General features: G+C 44.1%; 1 protein-coding gene across 1 annotated transcript in view; it reads left to right on the top strand.

Annotated features, from left to right (window-relative positions):
* Positions 1–947: 947 nt before the first annotated feature.
* Positions 948–22,894, top strand: part of ppp1r37 (protein phosphatase 1, regulatory subunit 37) — a gene marked incomplete at its 5' end in the record, with an annotated part of 31,121 nt that continues 9,174 nt past the window's right edge. Inside the window, 2 exons of the mRNA XM_035525429.1 lie at positions 948–1,143; positions 18,968–19,065. Of these exons, the coding sequence (XP_035381322.1) occupies positions 948–1,143; positions 18,968–19,065 (294 nt within the window). The remainder of the gene's footprint in view (positions 1,144–18,967; positions 19,066–22,894) is intronic.

Here is a 22,894-nt window from a genome sequence, read left to right as displayed (position 1 = left end):
AAGCAAGCGCGAGGGGAAGGCACGAGGGCACCCTTTGAAGTTGGCCGCGAGACTGAATAGAATTGATGAAAGTATTGCACAAGACTATCGAAGTACAAATCACTTTCTGAAAGGACTTTTACTTATATTGTGCGTTTATACCTGGAGGGATGAAAGTATTGCACAAGACTATCGAAGTACAAATCACTTTCTGACAGGACTTTTACTTATATTGTGCGTTTATACTTGGAGGAAAGTGGTTATTTATTATGTTACATTGAGACACTTATGAAAGAGCCGCGAAACGTTTTTTGTATTTGCGAAATATTCTAATTAATACACAAAAAGAAATAAGGAGTTGGCTTCGCGTACATCAAGTGACAGTCAGTGGTGTGCTTCGGATTTATTAATGTAATGAGAAGATGAACAGTGAGGCCCAAGCTTTAGATTTATGCAATGCCAAGACAAACACCGGTGTCGATGACATCCCGACTGTACGTGTTTCCGAAGAAATCATTCCACGTAATAGTGTTCAGTTAATGGATAGGGACGCAGGGGAAGCCGGTAGGTGATACCACGGCCCCGGGCGCTGCTGTTTTAAACAAGAATAACAGACTGTCATGCAGGGGGTGAAGATAACAAAGACAAGGGAAATAAAAAAGAACTGCTTAGTAAGAATAAACATGGCATCCCGACTGGACCTGCGAAGGTCTGCGCGCACACTGACTGCGCTTCCAACGACGTCCAGAAGCAGCAAACTAGCAGAGGTCGCATCGGATTCGCAGATTTCTCAGTTTTTCCGTCGGGAACGTAGCCGACGACGGGGACATGGATATCGGTGTGGATTTAAGTCTGGACGAAAAGTGGAGTTTTGGAATCTGAGCCGGTGGAGTCGCGCCTGGCCATTTCAAGCGAGGAAAGTGCCTCTGGTTCTACCAGTGCAAACTCCTTAACGACAGATCCTAAGTTGGGAAGGGACTCGTACGACCCTTCAGAGCCATGGAGGGATAGTATGCCCTCCAGTTTTTACACGTGTGGAGGTTCTTTCTCCGTCTTCAGTCCTAGAGGAAGCTGGGCTTAAGCACGGTGGCAAGAGAGTCACATTTCCTTCAGATGAGGACATTGTCTCTGGATCTGTTGAGCCCAAGGACCCTTGGAGACATGGTAAGTTTCATTTAGCACATTACATGCACTGCTGCTGGACAGCTTTCCTCATGCTGTGTCGCCTAAGCATTTGTTAACGGTGTTCATGTCAACAGCTTTGAGATGTTTTAATGCCGCTGTCACAGCTTAACAATAGGTGCTCTGACGTGGGTTGAGCTCATCTCATCTAGCTGGTACCACTAGTTCGCCATACGAGGGCCTTGATCTTTTCTCCCTGAGATCAAAATGCTTTTGAAAATGCCTTTTGTTACCTGTTCTGAAGGAGAGGACCAGAGGGAATAGACACCTTAGATTTACCAGGGGTCTCATGTTTGTGCTGCATTTGTTGGTCTCAACAAACTTGTCCTTTATGGTAGAGTTTCTCAATAACTGTTACAACATTCTAGCAGCTGGGATAGGGAAAAATATTAAACATGCACTGGGTGACTGAATGCTGTATGAATTTACTGCCTGGTTTTAGAAGTGGACAGCACCCTGGTATGTGCGGAAGTCAATCTGTGTAAACCTAAGGCCCCTCCCCCCAGTCTCCCTATGCTGAAGGCTTCGAGATCATCTCCCTTAATCCTGACGCCGCCAAGGAAATCCTTAGCTACAGTCGCTCAGGTCCAAGTTACTACGGTTACAGTTCGCTGAAGGGCAACTACAGGGAAATGCAGCATGCCGCTTTGTCACTTAAAACAGTGTAAGAGTGACTGGTTCTGTTAAGGCCCGTAACGTCATGCTGAGTCAACCGGTGGAGCAGAGGAGTGGAGTTTGCCACCGACTGGCATGCTGGCCTGGAGCTGAGTTTAATCACCAGCCTCCTGCCTCTTCCAACTGCCCTCAGATCAACTGAGTCAGTGCGCCATCATCCCTGAGAGACCGGCTGGTTGGAGGAGCTTCAGGAACGTCTGTGACAACCTCCGAGAGTGAGAGAAACGCATGCGGATTAAAAGAATCAGTTTGCTTAATATTGGCTTCAGGATGCTTCAGGTCAGGCTTCAACAGTTGTGATTTTTCAGTGCTAAACACACAGGAGTTTTAGGTAGTCATTTTGTTCTGTTTGGGATACTTGGAGTTGTCAATATGCTGTGTGTGCAATTATATACTCAGGTCTTGAGAAGTCTATTCACAAAGAAATCGACCAGTTTACAAAAGTTTTACACCTGATGTGCTTTTGTTTCATTAGCATGAGGAGTTAAGTCTCAGTCAGTCCCAGGTAATTGTCCCACATTTTATCACTGTGACACTAGTCATTTTCGAAGTATTTCATGTCTGGCTGTGTCAGGTTGACAGGTTTGTGTTCTAGAGTGTGTCTACCTGGTTTAACGGGGGAAAAAAGGTTGTTGTGACTGCTATTTCTAACCAATTGAAGCCTCTGATATGCCCTCAGCATTAATTTTTCCCTTCCTCACCCTCCTTTACGAGTTTGACAAGACACTGCAAAGAAAGTGCCTGCTGGCTCCTGTCTCTCTCTGTCTCCACCTGTCTCTCTCTTTCTGTGTCTCTTTCCGTTTGGCTCTATCTCTCTGTCACTCTGCTTTCCTTTCGGTACCCTCATGTTGCCATCAAAGCCCTTGTGTCATTAAAAAAAGGAAACGGAGGGTGAAGGCCTTCAGATGTTGAACGTGTTCTCCATAAGTAGCACAAGACAGGTTTCATTGTTTATGTTCCTGTTCATTAGCTTGGAGGGCTGCTCAGTACTCTGAAAAATGGGGCAATCCGCAATACTGACATTGCAGAAGCCTGTATTATGCAAATGAGACCTCTATCAAATCACAAACCGTTTTATTGTGTGCTATGAGCATTCTGCCCATTCTCGGACATTCCAAATGAGTGTTCACTAAATGGTTTGGTGAATTAAAGCTTGCACAAGATTGAACAAACGTAACTTCAAATAATGTTCAAAGTTCACTAGTTCAAATAAAAACAAAAACATAGCCATGTCCCATCAATGCTCAGACATGTTCTTTTAATATGTTGCAGTCATACTGCACAGCAACGTAATTGCTGTGTGCTTCTTTTGTCCGCGTCCGGCTTCCCTGGTTGTGGACATGCCACACCCCCACCCCACCCCCTCACCAACCCAGTCTCTGCGGGGGTTTGCACGGATGAGCACCTCAAATCCAGCTTTTGAGTCTCATTCCCCAGCACTCGCCAACCTCCATCCTGGTTGGCCAACCGGAGGGAGCTCCGTGATATTCCCTCAGGCATTCTCGACCAGGTACCAGCATTCAGCTCTGAAATAAAGGGCTTCGGTTGATCGCGCATCCACTGCCGCTTCCCAGTTTTACAGCTTTGTCTCCTACGGGACAACACCCCACCCACTCTTTCTTTTTAATCTGCAGTCATGTGACTGCCTATGATCCCTCCTGCATAGCTGAGAGCTGCTTGTGGTAATAGTTGTTTTTATGTCGTGTAAATGCTTCTCATAAGCCACAGGGAAGGGGCCCACACACACACCAGATGCCTGTTGCCCAGTTTAGATTAGCCCATTATGTGCCAGCTCTTACTGGTTTGCTGACAAAACATTGGCTGAAGAGGTGCTTTGGATTGTTGTGTTTTACAGCTCGGTAGTGTGAAAAAGCCATTTGATCCTTCTCAACTCAGAAAGCCGTCCAGTCTACACCGACCTAGTTTTTAAAACTGCAAAGTGTGGCTTTGGATCAGCAAGTCTGCTATCTGTTGTGGTCATCCACAGTATTCTGCATATCTACAGGAAATTAGCTATGGCTCCATTACCAAGCTTACTGCGGGCTTTTTAAAAGAGACAGTAGTTGTGTGTTGGTGTAATTCGTGTAGAGAGGGTGCTCCAACAGATTGCTCCATCATGCAGTGCTCCTTCATGCAGAGGCGACCAGACCTGGCTTAAAGTAAGGGATAAATTATTACACTGCAGAACGAAGGAGCTGAGTAAAATCTGTTGTTATATTTTAAGCAATCTATTGCTCTACAGCGAGTGCCTAGTCTGTGGAAGCATTCCACAGTGATCCCACTGGCGGAGGTGAGCGGGTCCGCAAGTCCTGGTGATTGCAGACCCAGTTTGCCTTGACGTCTTTTAGTGATGAAACATTTGAGGAGGGGGAGAGCAGCAAAGACTGAGAAATGGTTAGACCCACTGCAGTTTGCTTACATGGCAAAATAAATAAATAAATAAATAAAAGTGGGTGGAAGATGCTTCAGCAACTTCAGCAACCATTTTTATATTCTGAAAGGGGGACAAATGTTAAAAGTGCCAGTTATTGATGTTTCATCAGCTTTTAATACCATTCAGCCACATCTATTGGCAGAAAGGTTGGTGGATAATTACTTAGTGGACTTTACCTTGGTAGGGTGGATTATTGATTTTTCTTTTTGGATAAATAGGACCCAGAGAGTCACGTTAAATCACTCATTCTCTGACATGCTTTTTTTTCTTTTACTGGTTCTCCACAATGTTGTGTTTCGTGCCCTAACCCCCCCCCCCCCTTTTGTTTTGTACGCAAAAGGACTAGTGGTATGAGGACAAGTATAATTTAATCTATGCAGAGGACTTGATCGTCTCGTTTTCAAGACAACAAGAACAGCCATGGTCTGATGGTGGAGGAGTTTGTGCAGTGGTGTGAGGATTAAGTCCTAAAGCCTACTATTGATAAAACTATAGAGATGGTAGTGTAAAGGCTAGCAGTCAGATTATGGGGAGCCACTAAGCATATTTCAGAAGCACAACAAGACTGAATGAATGTATGTATTAGATCACCCTCTGAATGAAACGTTTCCACTTCTTCCATCAAGCTGTCACTACAGACTCCCAAAGATGCATTGTACCAGATTTGAAGACTCTATCCCCTATGCAAATATGCTGTCGAACAAGTGGGACAAGTGAACATATGGTCTTGTTTTAGAATCTGTTCTGTATTTTTTTTTATATGGTTTTATTCTTGCATAATGTGAATGTAAATATGACGACTACTGTGACTTGGTTCTCTCCTTGAGACAATAACTCTGAACTGAACAAAGATGGGTGAGATCCGACCCTGTGACACCCTGCATTGGGCCTGCTCAGCCCTGTTTCTGGAACTCTGCTGCACTGAACACTGTAGCCTTGATCACGTCCCAGTGGGTCAGCATGTTCTCCAGTTAATCAGGCCATTCCTGAATAACAGCTGCAGGTGTATTTGATCAGGATTGGCACCGAATTTCTAGAATTTCCGAAACAGGGCTTGCAAGGGTAGCATTGTTTCCAGCGATTCCTCTCATTGACCTGATTGTCAGCAGCTCTTGCACAGAACCTCTGTAAACACCGGTTTTAGCGCGGGACATCTGCAAACACTATTATCGTGGGACCTTTTGTAAACACTTTCCATGAAGAAGCCTCAGGGCACACCACAATTTACGATGTAAGTCATATGCAGTGGATTTGTCCATATGGCTATTAAAAGGGGTGTTTATAAACTAAAAAACATGTTGAAGTGATTGGTTGAAGTGCCTCACCAATATAGGTACTTAAAACTAAACAAGAGGTTTTTGTCTTGGGAAGGGGAGCATGTTGCCTTTACCTTTGTTTCCCTATGTATAAATCGGGTAGCTTGCCAAAACCTTCTCAGAACTTTGCCAGATAGGTCTCGCTTTGACCAAGTGCTCAAGACACGCTCTGTGGCTTATATGGCAGACCGAGAAAGTTTCTGTAGCTGATCATTAACCAGGAATGTTCTGGAAACAGGCCGGAAACCATGCCTCACATGACGGGCCTTATCAGGATCTTAACTTGAGCACTTTTGCCCATTGTGATGCCACCTGCGTTTGCATCCATTGTACCAGGAAAAGGGATTTATGGCAGGCTAGTTAAAGGAACAATATGTAATATAGTTATTGTAAGAAATTATAAAATTTCCTTGATGTGTCGTGAGAGATTAAGAAAACATGTTGAACACGTTGAATTGCAGGCTTCTCCAACAACAGTGCCACAGCCGGTATTTTCTCCTTTGTAATTTCCATTCCAGAACAGAAAGTTTGTGTTTTGTGATCCCGCCCACTGCCCATTTCACAATACCATTTCAACACCAGGGTTGCTACTCATCAAGCACCCCGTGCTGTAGCTATAGAAGCAAGTAAATGAACTGGATCAACAGGGTGAACATTAGATGCTGCCCTTCCTACAAGCCTTGGCATCCTTCTAAAAAGCTCCATGACTAGAGACGTAGTAAAATGCAGCAGTGCATTTGAAAAATGGCGATGGCTTAAAGCCCAGAAGGACTTTTAAGATGGATGCCGATATGGCTAGCTAGCTGGCCAGCTAATTTTCCCCTGAGCAAGTAAGCACAGAACTTCAGCTAAGGTTCAAACCTACTATTAGAGATGGGCAGTTTTAAGCAATAAAAGTGTTCGAGTACTCGCATTCAAACTCTGTGTCCTGTGTGCCTGCTGGGATATCAAGGCAGCCCATGTTTGAGACATAGCTGGTGAAGTGATCCCGACTATCAACATAATGTTAACACATGCTAATGTTTACTGCTAACTGTCACACTGGAAGAGTGGACAGGCCACAGCTGTTTATTAGTTGCAACTGCCAGTGTGACTGAAATATATTAGAGAAATCACATTTGACTCTAAATTGACTCAGTTTATTTAAGATTTTTTTTGTCTAAATCAAGTAATGTTGCACATGCCTATCCCTAGCTACTAGCTGTTTAGCTATCTGTCTTATGTCATAGAAACCATATACTCCATATACACCAACTTCAGAGTGTGCATTTTTGGAGCAGTAGGCTTTTGTTATTGGGATAACAGGCTTATCTATGGCTGCCATACGTAGTCAGCCATGCATTTAGCCAACATTGACTTTATCACATTAATTTATAAAAATCCACAAACTGCTTTATAAATTGAAAACAATTAAAACACTGCACACACATACATTTAGCTCCTCGACTTACAGAGCATGACTTGTTGGTGCTTGCCACTGTCCTAGTTTAAGCTTGCACTCGTTGGATTAGATTCGGTGTCCTCGACCTGGCAACCCAGATAATCTTTTGGGGTTTGTGGGAGCAGGGGTAGACAACTTTCCAATATTTTGAATTTGGACTGCACTTGCCATATTAAATGCATGGTATCAATATTACAAATAGGTCCTTTAAGCTTATTCATGGTTGCTGCAAATATATTTACAAAGTCTTTTTTCACTGTGAAATCTAAAGAGATATGTGTCCTCAGAGCTGTTTTAGAGCTGTCAGTTTACTCTCAATACTTTTAAAAGTACATGTATAAATAAATTAAACAAAAAAAGTTGAAATAATAATAATAATAATACTAGTGTCTCAGCATAATTATTGTTATTATTGAAAATATAGGTATGAGTTGATGTGAAAAGGGAACCCAGGAGGTGGGGGTATAGGCTGCTGGCATCTGTCCAGAGCTGTTCGTGATATTAATGCAGGTTCTTTTTCTCTGAATGGCAGGAACCTTCCCATCTCTGTTTGCTTCTGTGACTGTGTGTGGGTGTCAGTGGCCCCACACATTCTCAGTAGCCAACACCCAAAATCATTTCCCACAGCATCCAGTAACACTGAACCTGATCTGACCTGGAGGTAAAGGAGCTTTCGGAGCGAGTCGAGCGCTCCACCTCTCCCCTTTCCACATTGCGGTGTCCTTTGTACAGAAAAAGAAGGCCACACACACACACACACAGAGAGGCAGGCAGGCACTCGATCACATTCAGGCCGTGCCTCCTGTGAGCTCAGCTGCTGTGTGTAAATGGATGTGCCATCGCACAGCATGTTGGGGCAGTGGGGTGTTTAGTGGGGGGAGGTGGATGGTGTGGGTGCGGTGATGTGAGGTGGGGGGGGGTTTCAGTGCTATTTCTGAACGCTTAGCTCATTCGTTAGTGTCTGCTGTTGTCTTGAGGATTCCAAAGCCTGGTGCAGCTCTCCCCATTACACACAGTAGCCAACAGCAGCGTCTGACAGGCCTGGTCCAGAGAGTCAAGTCTCTCTCTCTCACTCTCTCACACACACACACTCCCTCTTATCTGTTGCCACATAGACGGCCATCATTCTGACGGGTAATTATACGGCTTGCCAGTGTTGCACAGACCTCGTGTGTTTCAGAAGGGCTGATCTCTCGAACCGCCCTAAAGAGCTGCTGGATTAAACAGGGCTGAAACAGGCCTTGATGGTCCTGTGCATTTCACTCTTTTGGGGGGGGGGGGCTAGCACCTCAGTGCTTAGCACCTCAGTGTGGCCATATCCCAAAGCTCCCCAAGATTTCAAACTTTGGTGGTACTGGTAATTCGGCACCATAGCCAATGATTGAGCAAGAGCGGTTGGATGATAACTTTCTCTCCCATCCTAACCCACATGGCAGAAATAGTAAGATTTGCTCAGAGACTTGAAACAGGTGTGCAAATTTAAACAGCTACAAGCACTTATGGCCTGTCAATGATCACTTCTACGCTTGACAACAGGAAATCGGTGTTGTCATGGGTATCCTCTGCCCGGTTGGCGAGTATTAAGATGTCGCTAGCAACGGCTGCTATTGTCGATGCCTCCATATTGCATTTGAATCATCTCTTAAATAGTACACCCTCACATATATTAATTAGAATTTTCAAATTTGTGTTTGAGTCTGAAAAAAAGTCCAGAATCTGCTGCCATAGTTCAATCTTGGGGAGTCGACGCAAATAACCTCCTGTAACTGACTGTATAGTAGTGTTTCCATGGCCACCTTGTTGCCTGTTCATCAGCAGCGTCTGCATCTTCGCCTGCAGCTGTATATCGGTGAATGCTACAGGGCAGTAAGGCGCCTGTCCCTGCGCACAGTTGGACTTAAAGCTGCTGCCTCGTTCCCACCAGGAGATTCAGTCAGAGGGGGTCCTCCCTCATCTCAGGCTTTGCACGCTCCCACTACTCCTGACACCTGGGCTTTTTAAATATTTTATTAATGTCAGTTTTTAATGTTTGATTAAGATGGGGGGGTGGGCAAAGCTCCCCTGAGTGTCTGGCTGCGTACGGGGGAGTGGGAGCGCCACATGGTGTCGGGTGGGCCGCAGCATTCCGGTACGGTTCTTGGTGGAATATTGAAGTCGTATAAAAAACTGAAGTGGAGCCAGGCATGTTCGGCAACACGTTACACTGGACTAGTCGGCTCGACTCGTGTCTGCGTACGTGTTGGAGGTGTCCCATTACACGCGCTGGCTCTCAGACTTTCTGTGAGAGTGGACTGACTGGCAGGGGTGTTGTGGCAGTAAGATTTTGGCTTGGTTTATAACCCACCAAAGGCTTGTTATGTTTGAACCTTACATCATTGCAGTATGTTCTATTCCCCCCCCCCCCTCTCTCTCTCTCTCTCTCTCTCTGGGTGGGGTGTGCTTTTAACTCCAGGATAAATGAATACCTTCAGCAGTAGTAAGTTTTCCCCTCCCTTGTTTTACCAAGTTCACTCGCCTTGCCTTATTTCCTGTGGCTGTGTGTCAACAAGTAGCCTGAAGAGATGATTTTGTGGTGTGCCAAACTTGAAAAAGTTTGTGCAGGCACAAGCCCTCATGCGTGAATCAACTACGTTCCGCGTCTCTAGCTTCCTCGAGAAGCTGCGAGTGCTTAATCGCAGCATGTGGTCGCTCAGCGCCTTGTTGGCATGCCGGGCCGTCGCCACTGTGAACAGACCTGCCCGAGATGGAAGGCGTCCGCCGGCGATCACGTTCTTCAGGTTTGTAGCGGTCTATAGCTCTGACATGTGCGAGGCCTACAGGTGTGTCTGTCTGTCTGTGTGAAGGCTCAGGATGACGAGAGTAGAGGTGGCACAGGTTTCCACGACTACGTCGTAAACCACGTAAACTGTTGTGAAGATCAAGTGAAATGGAAAGAAATAAACATTGGTAAACAAATTAGCACAGCTGTTTTGCCCATGGCTGCACTGAAACACCACAAGGCTTTGATGGCCTCACCACAAGCACAGCAGCTGGCTGGGAACCTTCTGGAATCTGATACTCCCCTCTGACATAATCCTATTTCCACACCTCTTAATAATGGGCTACAGGGAGAAAAGGAAAAAGCCAAAGCCAGACTAATTTATTGTATACAACTTGGTGTTTCCTGACAGGATTTTGATATGTTAGCTGTCATGGTAGAAACCGGGTGACGAAAACAGTCAGTTAGTGTTTCCAGCTGGTACAGGCCTGACTCAAGTTGTACTGGACAGGTGTTTGTTGATTAACCATCTACATTTGAATTGATCTGAATTGATTAATCAGCTACATTTTATATTTTTGTATATTTTATATTTTATATTTTTATATTCAGTACATTTTTGTACTGGCTTTTGACACACTGCTATTACATGTGTGTGTTTCTTTGTGTCTGTGTGTGCCCACAAGTAGAACAGGTTGGTGTGGGGGTAAAAATATAGGGTGAAGATGTCAGTCAGAGGGTTTTGTGTGTGTGTGTGTGTGTGTGTGTGTGTGTGTGTGTGTGTGTGTGTGTGTGTGTGTGTGTGTGTGTGTGTGTGTGTGTGTGTGTGTGTGTGTGTAGACGTTCTTATTTGGCATTTTGCTGTTTTAATCTCTACATATCAGACATAGTGTTCCCTTTGCACCTTTGTGGTGGTTCAGGCTGGACAGGTACTGTGTAAGAGCACAAAGAAAAAGGACACATTCACTCGTTCACTCACTCCCTCCCTCTCTCCCTCTGCCAGTGCTTATGTTGTGGGCTCTGTTCTTTCTGCATTGCTCTTCATGCATACTTCTGTGGTTCCATACTTGTGTGTCCTAACGTGTTCTGTGTTTGCCTTGTATGTTTTCTTTCCCCCCATTTGTGCCCATGTCTGAGGAGGCAAAAAGTAGGCTAATCAGTTCAGAGCAAAGTCCATATTGCAAAGTCATTCATTGCGTTTTTTACACACACAGTCTTCTCTCTCTTGCTCTTTGGCTAAAGTGCACATGAATAAAACCAATAGAATACCCATTATTACAATATAGTTTGATTATTTCCAGGCTCTTTTCATTAGGCCCAGTAATCATTCTGTAGGTATTTGTAGTGCTTCCATTTCTGTTTCAGAATCAGCGATGCAAATCTCACATTCCACAGTCCTTCTGATGCCCTTACACTAGGACATCTACATGAGTTGGTCAGGCTCCTGGTCCACACCAGTCTTCACCTGTAGAAACTGCAGACGTATATTCGATGATATTTGTGCGGAATTCGATAATGTGTAGCTGACTTATATATTCTTGTGTGTGAAGTATTTGGGGGTGGGGGGTGCTGTGGCTTGTTGTTTGTGGTATTTGTTTTTGTTTGTTTTGAAATTGTTTACAATGCTTTGGAGTACCATAGCGATGTTTGTTTATACCTGACATGACATCACTGCTTGTTTACTTGCCTACTCCTTGTTCACTTAATGCCAGCAGGGGTGTTTTTGTTTTTTGTTTTTTCCCTGACCACACAAAAGAACACGCTTCCAGACACAGTCCAGCAGAGAGACCCCAAACCCAATGCCAGCTCCCGAGCAAGGGCACGGTGGCAAATCTTCGTCCTGCGAGTAAAACCCAGTAAAAAGATGTCGCTCTTTGTCTCCCTCCTGTTTGTGCTTTTACCTCCAGTACAAATAGTCAGTATACAGTTTAAGTGGAGGTAACCACTGAGATTAGAAATTAACATTCTGTTCCGTTCAAATGCTTGAAAGAATAGAAGCCTGTGTTCTTCCTTCGGGTTGCACACGTTCTCCGCCCATGTGCACCTGCTTCGGATGGATGTTTGTAGTGCTTTCTGTGTGTGTGTTCCACTTTCCTGGAAGACAGATATGTAAGCTAGCCATAAGCCAAATGCTTAACCTCATTCTCCGAAGGTCCAGGTGGTGTTTGTCACTTACTGCTGAAAGGCAGTGAGCCGAGTGGACGTTTTTTTTTTTTTGTTGTTGTTTTTTTTTTTTTGTGGGCGGTTTTGAAATGTTTTGAAATTGGAAATGGGCCTAAATTGTCACACTTCAGAGCCAGACCCGATATTCCTCATCACAAGTGTTGGTCACATGTGCAGCTCTGTCTTTCCGCAGTGTTCACAATGTTCTGATCATCTAATGTTCAATGTAGGATGTGCATATTTCTTTTTCTCCCACACATTACATGGTCATTGGGCATCCATTGACTAAGCTGGCTCTGTAAGGCAAAGAGGAATATTTACACTTTCTGAAAATTATTGTTTTTGTTATTGTCATTTTTCTTTATTGCTAAACAAACAAAGCTGTCAAACACTCAGAACACCAGACATTGTCATTCATCATGCTACATCATGCTGATATAGATGGTGTACAATGAGCTAAACATTTTATATATATATATATATATATATATATATATATATATATATATATATATATATATATATATATATATAAAAATAATATTAGAGCAAGAGCGTGAGAGTACGTTGGAATGGGCTAAAATTCCTCCAGGTCGATGTGCAAGACTAATCAACAATTACCGGAAACGTTTAGCTGCAGTTACTGCTACACAAAGGGTTCACACCAGATACTGAAAGCAAAGGTTCACATACTTTTGCCACTCACAGATATGTAATATTGGATCATTTTCCTCAATAAATAAATGAGTCAAATGTTCTAAAATAGTTTGATTCTCATTTATCATTGGTTCTCTTTATCTAATTTTAGGACTTGTATGACAATCTGATGAAGTTTTAGGTCAGGTTTATGCAGAAATATAGAAACTTCTAACAGGTTCTCAAACTTTCAAGCACCTCTGTGTGTGTGTTTCTTTGTAATTTTTTTTTTTTTATTAGTTTGAGTTGGCAAATTAATAGAGCATGTACAGCAATATTGCTTGTTATGTAGTTTTTAAGTGCTAAAAGTGGCCATTCATTTCACATTCTCCTATAATAATAATAGGAGATGTAATGGTGTATAAGCCAATAGATGGAGCTTGTTTAGGATTGTAATGTTTCACAAAATTTAAAACACAATTTGATATGACATATGTCATAACTTGATATATTTTTAATACAGCAAATAAAAAATGTGGGGATGAATGTACCTTAGGGTCCCATGTTTTTCACTTTGTTAAAACATTGTATTCAAAACATGGACAGGAACACTGTCCGAGTCTTGTCTCACGCCAGCCTGGTTCTGGTGCAGCACCTGTAGTCCACAGCAGCGGGAGGGGCCACCCTCACTGTAGGCTTGTTTGGTTTCCATTCATGACACACTGCACAGAGCAATATTGTACTGTGATTTGACACTTACATCTTCATTACTTTATACTTTATTTTCCCCACTTGGTAGGACGTATTGTTCATGGCTTCTGAGTGGAGAAGCTAGCTAAGAAGCTTGGGTGGAACACTGCACTCTCTCTGACACTACCCTGGTTTCACATGTCTCAGAGGGAGCACCGTCCCCCACTGCCAAGTAAATACTGTGGAAAATAATCTAGCACAAATACAGAATAAATTTAAGAAAAGTGTTTTTGTTAGATTCCATGCATGTATCGTTCCTCGAGTCGATGCAACACCTGTATGTCTTGTTATACCCCTAACCCTAGTGAGTCAGCTCTGCTTTTGTTTTTTGTTTTTTGAATGTGTGGTTGTCATGATTAGATTATGGTTTCTTATGTACTGGGTGGTGTTTGATTTTTATATATAGAAATGGTTTTGAATATATGGTCCTTGTACAGTAGTTTTTTCAATATGAAAGCAAGGCAAGTTGTTTTTGTATAGCACTTTTAATGCACAGCGGCAATTCAAACTGCTTCAAATAAGATATAGAAGAATAAGAAAGCTTATTACATCGCGAGACCGATCACCTCGGAGGTCCTTGCCAAAAAATAAAAATAAAATATTCTAAATACAATTTATTAAAAGAAAGTTAAAATGAACTAAAGTTAATTTTAAGAAATCTGAAAAATTAAAGTGATTAAAACCTGAATTAAAACAAATGATTAATAAAAATATAAAGTGTATGAAATCAAATTAAACATATAAAGAATGTATTAAGAATTAAAAGAAATTAAAATGCACTTAAGTTAAAATCGCAATGCTTTATGGTCTGAGGGAATAGTGTTTAACCTGAACTGAAAGCCTGGCTAAATAAGACCATTTTTAGTTTCAGTTTAAAAACAACTAGCATCTGGGCTCTTCTAATATCCTCTGACAATTGGTTCCACTTTAAAAACATCATAATAGCTAAACGCTGCTTCTCCCTGTTTTATTCTTCACCTCAGGCAGGAATAATTGACTAGGTCCTGATGATCTGAGGGTCCTGCTCAGCTCGTAACGCTGCAGCATATCAGATAGATACACTGGTTCCACACCATTAAGGGGTTTACAGACCAGTAATGATACCTTAAACTTAACTCTGTGGTATACTGGTAGCCAGTGTAAAGACCTAAGAATGGGGGTGATGTTCTCTTCTTTTGCCCCTAGTTAGAACTCTAGCTGCTGCAACTGAAGCTGTTTCATTGTCTTTTTTGGGAGTCCTGTTAAGATGCCATTACAGTAATCAACCTGCTGGACATAAAAGCATGGATGAGTTTCTCTAGGTCTGGTTTAGTCATGAGCACCTTTGAAAAGCAGAATGTAGTCGCTTCACGTTCTATTCTCCTTTTCGCTCAGGATTAAATGACTTGGTCTTTCCAACGACTTCGATTTAAGATTTTATAATCCAGTTTTACAGTTCAGCAGAAATCAGTTCATCAAAATAAGTCTGTCTGCAATGAAGGATGTGATAAAATTTGTTTGGATAAAACATACTGATTGCATAACGTACGGGGGGGGGGGGGGGGATGCTTACCCCTGCCGATGTTCTAAAAGACAATCCAGACTAATGCCTTTCTAAGGACATAGTGTACACTCAGAACATTCCCTTCCTTTGTGGTCGTGTGTTTGTGTGTGAGTGCAGGCAGGCAAACACCAACATCCCCAACACCCCCATTACCACTATTCCATCTACTGGTTCAACCTTTTGACCTTCAACCTGCTATCGTCTTGGGTTTTCTGAACGCAAACACAAAACGGCCTGTGGCGGTTTTGTGTTCAAAGCACAGTGGTAAACCAAACAATGCTAATATGAGAAAGTAAACAACAAAAAGCAAACAAAATAAACCATAAAATGCACTTTTGCAAATGAAATGGCAGACCCCAAGATGAGAGGTTTGTTTGGTTTCCCCCTTAATGTCTGATTTTAACCAAAGGGAAAGTGCTTCACCATCAGTGCAAACTCCTAAGTAACCAAGCCTTGCTTGGTGGGTGGGCCCTAAGACCAATTGGGCAGTGACACCAGCCAATGGCATTGGTGGTTTGGTGCAAGCTGGATGGAGCTGGAACCATCACAGACAGATGGACCCAGGACAGGTTACCCAGGCACAGCCTACATCTGGGCATAGAAAACCAGGTTTTTAAGGTTATGTAGGCCTATTTGTTGGGTGAGGTTTTATAGCCTGGATTAGACCTAGTCAGAGTTCAGAAAACCAACAGGTCTAATGTCAGGGTACCTGAAAGTGTAAAACGCAAAACTTGCCTAGAATGAGATGGTCAGGTATGACTTTGGAAAAGCCATTCCTAGTTGGTGAACCTCTTGAGTTTTGTGTAAACCTAGTTCTGGTTTAGTCGGGAACACATCTGAAAGCCAGAATGTGGTCGCTCATATTCATAGGTGTCCCTTTTCATTGGGAGGTGAGGGCGGGTTGGGGGCAGGGGTGTTTATTCAATCTAATGAATCTGCCACCATGCCCAGAATACCAGAAACCCTTAATATGTTCCCAACACGGATGCCATTGTACTTGGAGTGCTTATTTATTCGGCTCCCCGATCGTCTCCTGCGGCAGACCGCCACCACCTCTGCGCTCTGCGACTGTGGGGACATGTTCCTGCCTGCCAGGCATAGCTGCCCTAATGGCTTTGAGAGGGAGGGGATTACTGGGTGCTGGAGTGGCCCAAGGCAGTCTGAGGCTGACTTTTTGTGCCTGCCCTTCAGATCAGTGGAGTCCAACAGAGTCATCGAGAGCCGAACGAGTCCCAGCACGCTGCGATCAGCGTGCCGCTCGCCTCCAGACCTTTTCATTTCACCTTAACTGCACTTTAGTGGCCTTTTCTGAACACTAGAATAAGTATCATCACTGTCCAAACTGAGACCACTAGGTTAGGCTAAATGGCTTGTTGAGGTATCAGAGTGTGCTAAGTATGATGCATACACACATGCATGCTAGTAAGGTCACATACGTCCTTCCTGACCCCAGTATTGTAGTCTGAAATCAGATGACTGACTGACTGTACCGGAGTCCTTTGCCCTGTGTACCTTATGTCAACATTTTAATGTCCTCATCGTGAATGGCCTGGTTTGGGGAGTGTGCTGCCTTGTGCTTTTCATATGCATTTATACTGTTAACACACTTTTAAATAGTAATAAATAGTTCATGAAAAGCACTTATGAATACATCATAAACACTGAACCTTTTCTTAAGAAAAAAGAGATCACTGGAAAGAAAAGGGTAGTAATTCATAGAACTAAAAGTGTTACAGTGAACGTCTGATAAGGGAGGCTTACCAGGACTGGTAGCCTGTAGGTACAGTTATAGCAGTTGTAGCTAATAAACTCGCAGCTCAGTTTCACTTGGAAATAGGACAGAAATTCAACCAGGTCACTCTCTACAGAATGCTCCTGCTTTTAAGAATTATATATGAATAGTTTTGCGAAGTAATCAGGACCAGAACACACTGAACAACTGGAATGTTCTTTGCTCATAATAATTAGTTTCATCTTCCTTCTTTGTAGCGGATAGATGATGAGAGCATGTGATTGGCCGGTCTTGAGTGATTAGAGCGTGTGATTGGCTGGGCTGATTAGAGCGTAGCCTGGCTTCAGGGTCACACTCAGGACAGGTGGCTGGATGAGGAAGCAACTACACCCATCCACTTTATTTACATCAGCATATTCGACAGAACACACCACAGCAGTCACACACCATCAGACAGTCCTGTGTGTGTGTGTGTGTGTGTGTGCGAACCCTGAGTGTGTGTTTGGGTTCATCCAAGGCTTTCTTTGCTTTCATTAACGCACACGATGCAGTTGGAGTGCCAATAACTTTGTTGATTGTGAACATGGGATTCGCTTCATGTGGCCACAAGATGTGCATCATGAACCAGGGATGTTTTCCATTGTTAACCCCAGATAAGTTTTTCATTGCTATATTTGTTTCATATTACATTAGGCTATAAATGTTAAGTAAAAGTTATTTTGATTAAATGGAGAGAGTGTGTGTGTGTGTGTGTGTGTGTGTGTGTGTGTGTGTGTGTGGCAATAACAAATTAGACTACTGGATTGCAAACAGTCAGTCGCTGACACCGATTTTTCTCATGTTACGTCCCACAATCATTATTAGATGATAAACTACATCTTATGCTCAAATTCCAATGGCTGGTTAAGAAAAACCCAGATTATAATCTGCTCTTCAAGGTATGCGCCTTCTCAACCGAATGCTACACAAGTCTCTAAAACAAACGAGACCGTAGTCTCCTAGAAGAAGAGCGTCCTAACAAAGCACCACAAGTTTGGTACAAAGACCTTTGTTCTCTCGTTCTGTAGCTACCGGCGATATTTACACTGGTGGGGTCTGATGTGATGGGCTGCGAGATGGATTTACACAGTGGATTTACCCAGTACCAAATTTGCATGCTGGTTAGAACATGAAAATAAAGCGATACATCAATGCAGTCTAACAATATTTGATGATTCAGATTATTATCCCCCACAGTAAGCACTAACTGCTTGTTCAACAGTGTATAGCATATAGTATTGAGGGTTTTTTTTGTGTGTGTGTGTGTGTGTGTGTGTGTGGTGTGTGTGTGTGTGTGTGTGTGTGTGTGTGTGTGTGTGTGTGTGTGTGTGTGTGTGTGTGTGTGTGTGTAGGCTACAGTTAAATATCTGATTACTGTGGCGTAGACCGTTAACAGAAGTGTCTTGTGGTTATCTGAAAGAATCAGTTGGGGCTTGCAGGCTCCCTGTGAATACGCTGACTGGCTGGATTCATCATCTGATGATAAGAAAACAGGAAGCCGTAAATGTTGGGTTTATTTACCGTCTCCAGACATGTGTCCCGACCTTTGTTCAAAGAGGCTGTGTCTGGCCTCTGCTGTTTTCTAGTGATACAGTCACAATTCAAAGCACAGTGGGACGAGTGTTTAATCTTTGACCCCTGACTCAGGGTGTGCGTGCACACTCATACTTTCAACCCCTTTGTTCCAACTGTGAGGGGAGTAGCATCAGCTCAGCACAGATGGGCTGGGTAGAACTGAACTCTGTGTGTCTTGAGAAGGTCAGAGAATATCTGCCTGTCCATCTCTCTCCAACAGAACTAGTGTCTGGGATGGATATAAGGTACTGAGCCGAGTACTTGCACATGTCCGTCTGCCTCTCGCTCTCTTTCTCAGGCAGAACCAGTGTCTTGACTGCTATAGCTGTAAGGGGCCGAGTACTTGCACACACGTCTAGCAGTCTTTCTGGTTCCAGGCTCTTACCAACTCCCTAGAGTATTGTTCAAGTTCTGAGAGTGTGTGTGTGTGTTTATGGACACACACAGACACACTCCTGATTGGCACGTACATCAGGGTTTGTTGGGTCTGTGATCAGAGTGGGTTTTGAAGCAGCTATATATTGCTGAAAATAAACACTCTGAGGAGTGTGTGGCACTGAAAATAAACACTCTGAGGAGTGTGTACAGCTGCCAACTTTGATGCTTCTCAGCCTCGTGTCGCTGTGCCAATCGTGGCTCTACCCCGTGATCTACCCAAGAACGTGGTGTCTTGTATTTGATAGGACATTGTTTGTGTCAGGGTGACCTTTGACCTTGGGTCTGTGTGTCCTTGTGTGTCTGCAGCCCAGAATGTGACAGTGGAGGAGATTCTGAATGCCTACAAACAAGCCTGTCAGAAGCTTAACTGCAAACCCATCCCCAAAGTGCTGCAGCAGATTCAGGTAACACACACACACACACACACACACACACACAGGTGATCCTCCTGCCAAGGTGCCATCTGTACTGTCTTTTCACACAAGCACACATCACAATTTCTTCCCCAAAGAAAACTCCCCCCCCCCCCACACACAAAACACACACACACACACACACACACACAACCTCAAATAGGTATAGCCACTGAGGCATCATTTCCTGTCTTGACCACACATGTCTACAAACAAACTTGAACAACAGTTCACAGAACACACACACACACACACACACACTGGGTCAACACTGTTTATCTTGTGTTTCTTTGCAAACAGTGCGGAGCTGTCAGATAGCGTTTCTCAGAAAGAAAGAAACAGGTTTCACCACTAGTGGTGTTCAGGCAACAGCCATTGCCTTCCGTGAGCCAGCACATGTAACAGAGCCCCCTCCTATACACATCAAGGAGCCGAGCTCTCTGACCTCCGCCTGACCAGCACCCACCTCCCAAACTGCCCCTGCACAGCTGATGAGGGCTGGCTGTGATGAATGGATGTCTGATCAGGCTGCTTCTCTCCTGAGTCATGGAGAACTGGCCAGGGCAGGATAGAGGAGAGAGAGCGATGGGGAGGCAGAGGTTATCCCTGTCTGCAGTTTGTCTCATCTCTCTCTCTCTACACCTCTTCCTGCTCTCTCCCTCTCTGCATCACAGTCTCTCTCTCTCTCTCCCCCCCCTTCTCTCTCTCCTTTCGCCCACTCCTGCGTTGCATGGTGTTCATATAGTCCTTTCTCCTTCACTGCTATGGCAGAGTTGATATGGGGAGTCTTCAACATGTGCCCCTGTTACGTATCGCTCTTCTCAGAAGTGTGTGTGTGTGTGTGTGTGTGTGTGTGTGTGTGTGTGTGTGTGTGTGTGTGTGTGTGTGAGAGAGAGAGGGGTGGGGGTGGGCAGCGTAGCTCACACTCAGTTGTGGAAAGAAACATCAGTCTGCTAAAGCTCCCCAATGGCTCATGGTAAATTTCCACAGGGATCCTGAGAGTAGACGATAGTGAGCTGTGTGTGTGTGTGTGTGTGTGTGTGTGAATGCACGCACATGTAAGAGAGATGTGTAGTGTGGTGCTTTTTCCACACTTAACATTTACTTACTTTGGTTTTTGTTTTCCTGCAGTCTTAATCACTTAGTCACTCCAGGAAAAAAATGACTTCCCAAAGCTACCTATGACAGCAGTGTCAGAGGGAAGGGATTGGTGAGAGGTGAGAGGTGGTTGTGGGTGTGGCCAGAAGAGCGCCAATGCCTTAGCTAAATGGTGTCTTTATTTCAGCCTACTGGACCCATGCCCACATCCTGTATGATGTACACACTGAGCGGGTGTGTGTTTTTGTGTGTTTTGTGTAGTCAAAAGAAAATGTAGCCTGCATGCTCAGGTTCCTTGCCTAATTGCTCACTTGCCTAATCGCCTGCCTAAAATGATCTCTGGTTTTTCTTGCGATTGCCGGTGAAACGGATTTGGTTTGGGATGTTGGTAAACATTTGCTCCTGCGTTATACTGTTGGGTTTTTGCTCCACAGACTTCTCTGCCAAGGCTTGTAGCTGTTAGGAGTATGATCTTCACAACGCAGGAAGTCCTGCTGTTTGGAAAGACCTCAAAAAAAAAGTGCAGTTTCCTGCCTTTTAAAGAATCCTTTAACTACCGGCCTGGCAGTGCGAACCGGACTGATCCCATCTCTGATTTGAAGGGATTACAACATTTATCCAGTGCAGCTTTGAAGGGAAGCTGTTTCTCAGCTTCTCGGGAAACGGAGGGGCGAGAGTCATGTGACTGGGACGGGGGGCATGCGCCTTCCCATGTCACCGTATGGGAGCGATGAGGGCGACTTCAGCGCAGGGCGCTCACCGTCGGTGGGGGGGGTTGTGTCATCAGAAGCTTGCAGGTGTGGGCGTACTGCGTGTTCTATTATTGGGCTGGGCGAGAGGAATGGGTTCGAAGAGATGGAGGTGCTAGCTGGTGTCGGTCTGGGGGGGCGTGTCTGATGGGGGGCGGTGTTGGGCTTTCGCTGGCAATTGCATGTTGAATGCTTTGTCGTCAGCAGCGCTGAGGCGCACAACCTTTAGTGTGTCCTCACTGTTCTCAGTCACATAGCAACATGCACAGTGCCTTGGAGAAGCACACATTCAACATGGCAGTGTTATACACATCATATTGTCTCTCTCTCTCTCTCTCTCTCTCTCTCTCTCTCTCTCTCTCTCTCTCTCTCTCTCATCTCTCTCTCTCTCTCTCTCCTCTCTCTCTCTCCTCTCTCTCTCTCTCTCTCTCTCTCTCACACACACGCGCACACATGCACATACACACACACACTCACACAATCTCACTGGCTGCTGACCTGATGGCACGCAGCCAGGAAAGCTGTGGTATAATCCTGTGATATTAAATCTCAGAAGTACAAAGCATTTTTCTCTCTCCTAAAATGACTCAGAGAAGGATGGCACAGGCCATCTGCCCTCAGAATGTTCCGGAACGGCAGCCTTGTGGACGATGGCTTCTAATGCCCAGCCCGTGATGGGATAGTGCAGAGATGCTTTTTAGAGTAATGTACATGTGCTAGTATGTGCATGTATATACACCGTCCATGGAACTAGCCATTTGTATCTCCCTATATTTTCATTTTCATCCTGACAGAAAACATAAAAAACCCTGTGAACGAGGCTTATATGGTTCCTGGACTTTGTATTTATTGATCTTGCTATCCTCATCAGTAAATTCACTCAGATTCTCCCCCTTGTGTCATATTCAGCTCTGCTTGAGTAGTGTGGCAGGCTGCAACACTGCGGCTGTGGGCTGTAAATCTAGTGTGCTCATTAGAATGTTTAGGAGCATGCCCAGTCCGATCTCCTTTTCTGAGCAGTTATCCAATTTCTGAGCTTTTTTTAAATTGCTTAATTTATTTACATGCAAATTTGCCAATATAATTTAATATAACTCTAGCACCATACAATTGTCAGCACTTTTATATATTACCTGGTTCTATAAGCACACATTTTTGTGTTTGATCCAGTGTACGTGTGTTTGTTCACGTGTTTGTGTGGGGGTGCGTTGGTGTAGGTCTGTTTCCAGCCACATCAAGTTAGACTGTTATTTTGTGCAGTTGCATGACTCCGGCCTCTTCAGTACTGCTAAATAGTATGATGATGGCATTACTCTTTAAAGGCTGGTTGCATAACTGGCCTGAGGTCTGCCGTAGTCCCGCTTTAGTGATCAGCAGTATTAAAGCTGGTGCCAGATGCTGTTTGCAGACCAGTGCAGAATGTCAGAAAATGGCCCCCAGTGCATGTCAGCACTTGCTCATAAGCCTCTAGTCATCTTATTGGAGGCTGTGTGGGTGTGTGTTCACCTGTATGCGTGTCTGCATGTGTGCCCGGGTGTTTTCATGCGTTTCTGTTCTAATGGACAGTTCAGGTCACAATAATTTGCTGTGGCCATCCAACTCATGAGTCTGTGTTGTCCAAGGAGTTTTTTTTTTTAGTGTTAAAGGATATTTCACCCAAAACATGCTGCTTGAGTTCTTACCAGCTTTAGAGAGGTGTACACAACATTTACTGTGCCACGGTCTGGTAAACATGCAGGATGTGATTAGCCTCTGATGAAGACAGCTTGAAAGAAAGCAATAAACCCCAATTCAAACCAGTGCGCTTGCCATCATGAATGCTTGTAATTCGTCAAAATGCTTTCCAGATGTTTGTTGGGAGCATCTGATTGGTCTGTGTACATAGACGTCTCGCTGTAGGCTTGTGTGATTTGTCCCCTGCTGAGCGGTAACTGGGTTTAACTGGGGATGTTTGGGTCAGTGCTTCAGGAGTG

The sequence above is a fragment of the Electrophorus electricus genome, chromosome 4 (assembly GCF_013358815.1).
Source record: "Electrophorus electricus isolate fEleEle1 chromosome 4, fEleEle1.pri, whole genome shotgun sequence".
Classification (NCBI taxonomy): Eukaryota; Metazoa; Chordata; class Actinopteri; order Gymnotiformes; family Gymnotidae; genus Electrophorus; species Electrophorus electricus.
This window is presented reverse-complemented; position numbering and strand designations above follow the sequence as displayed.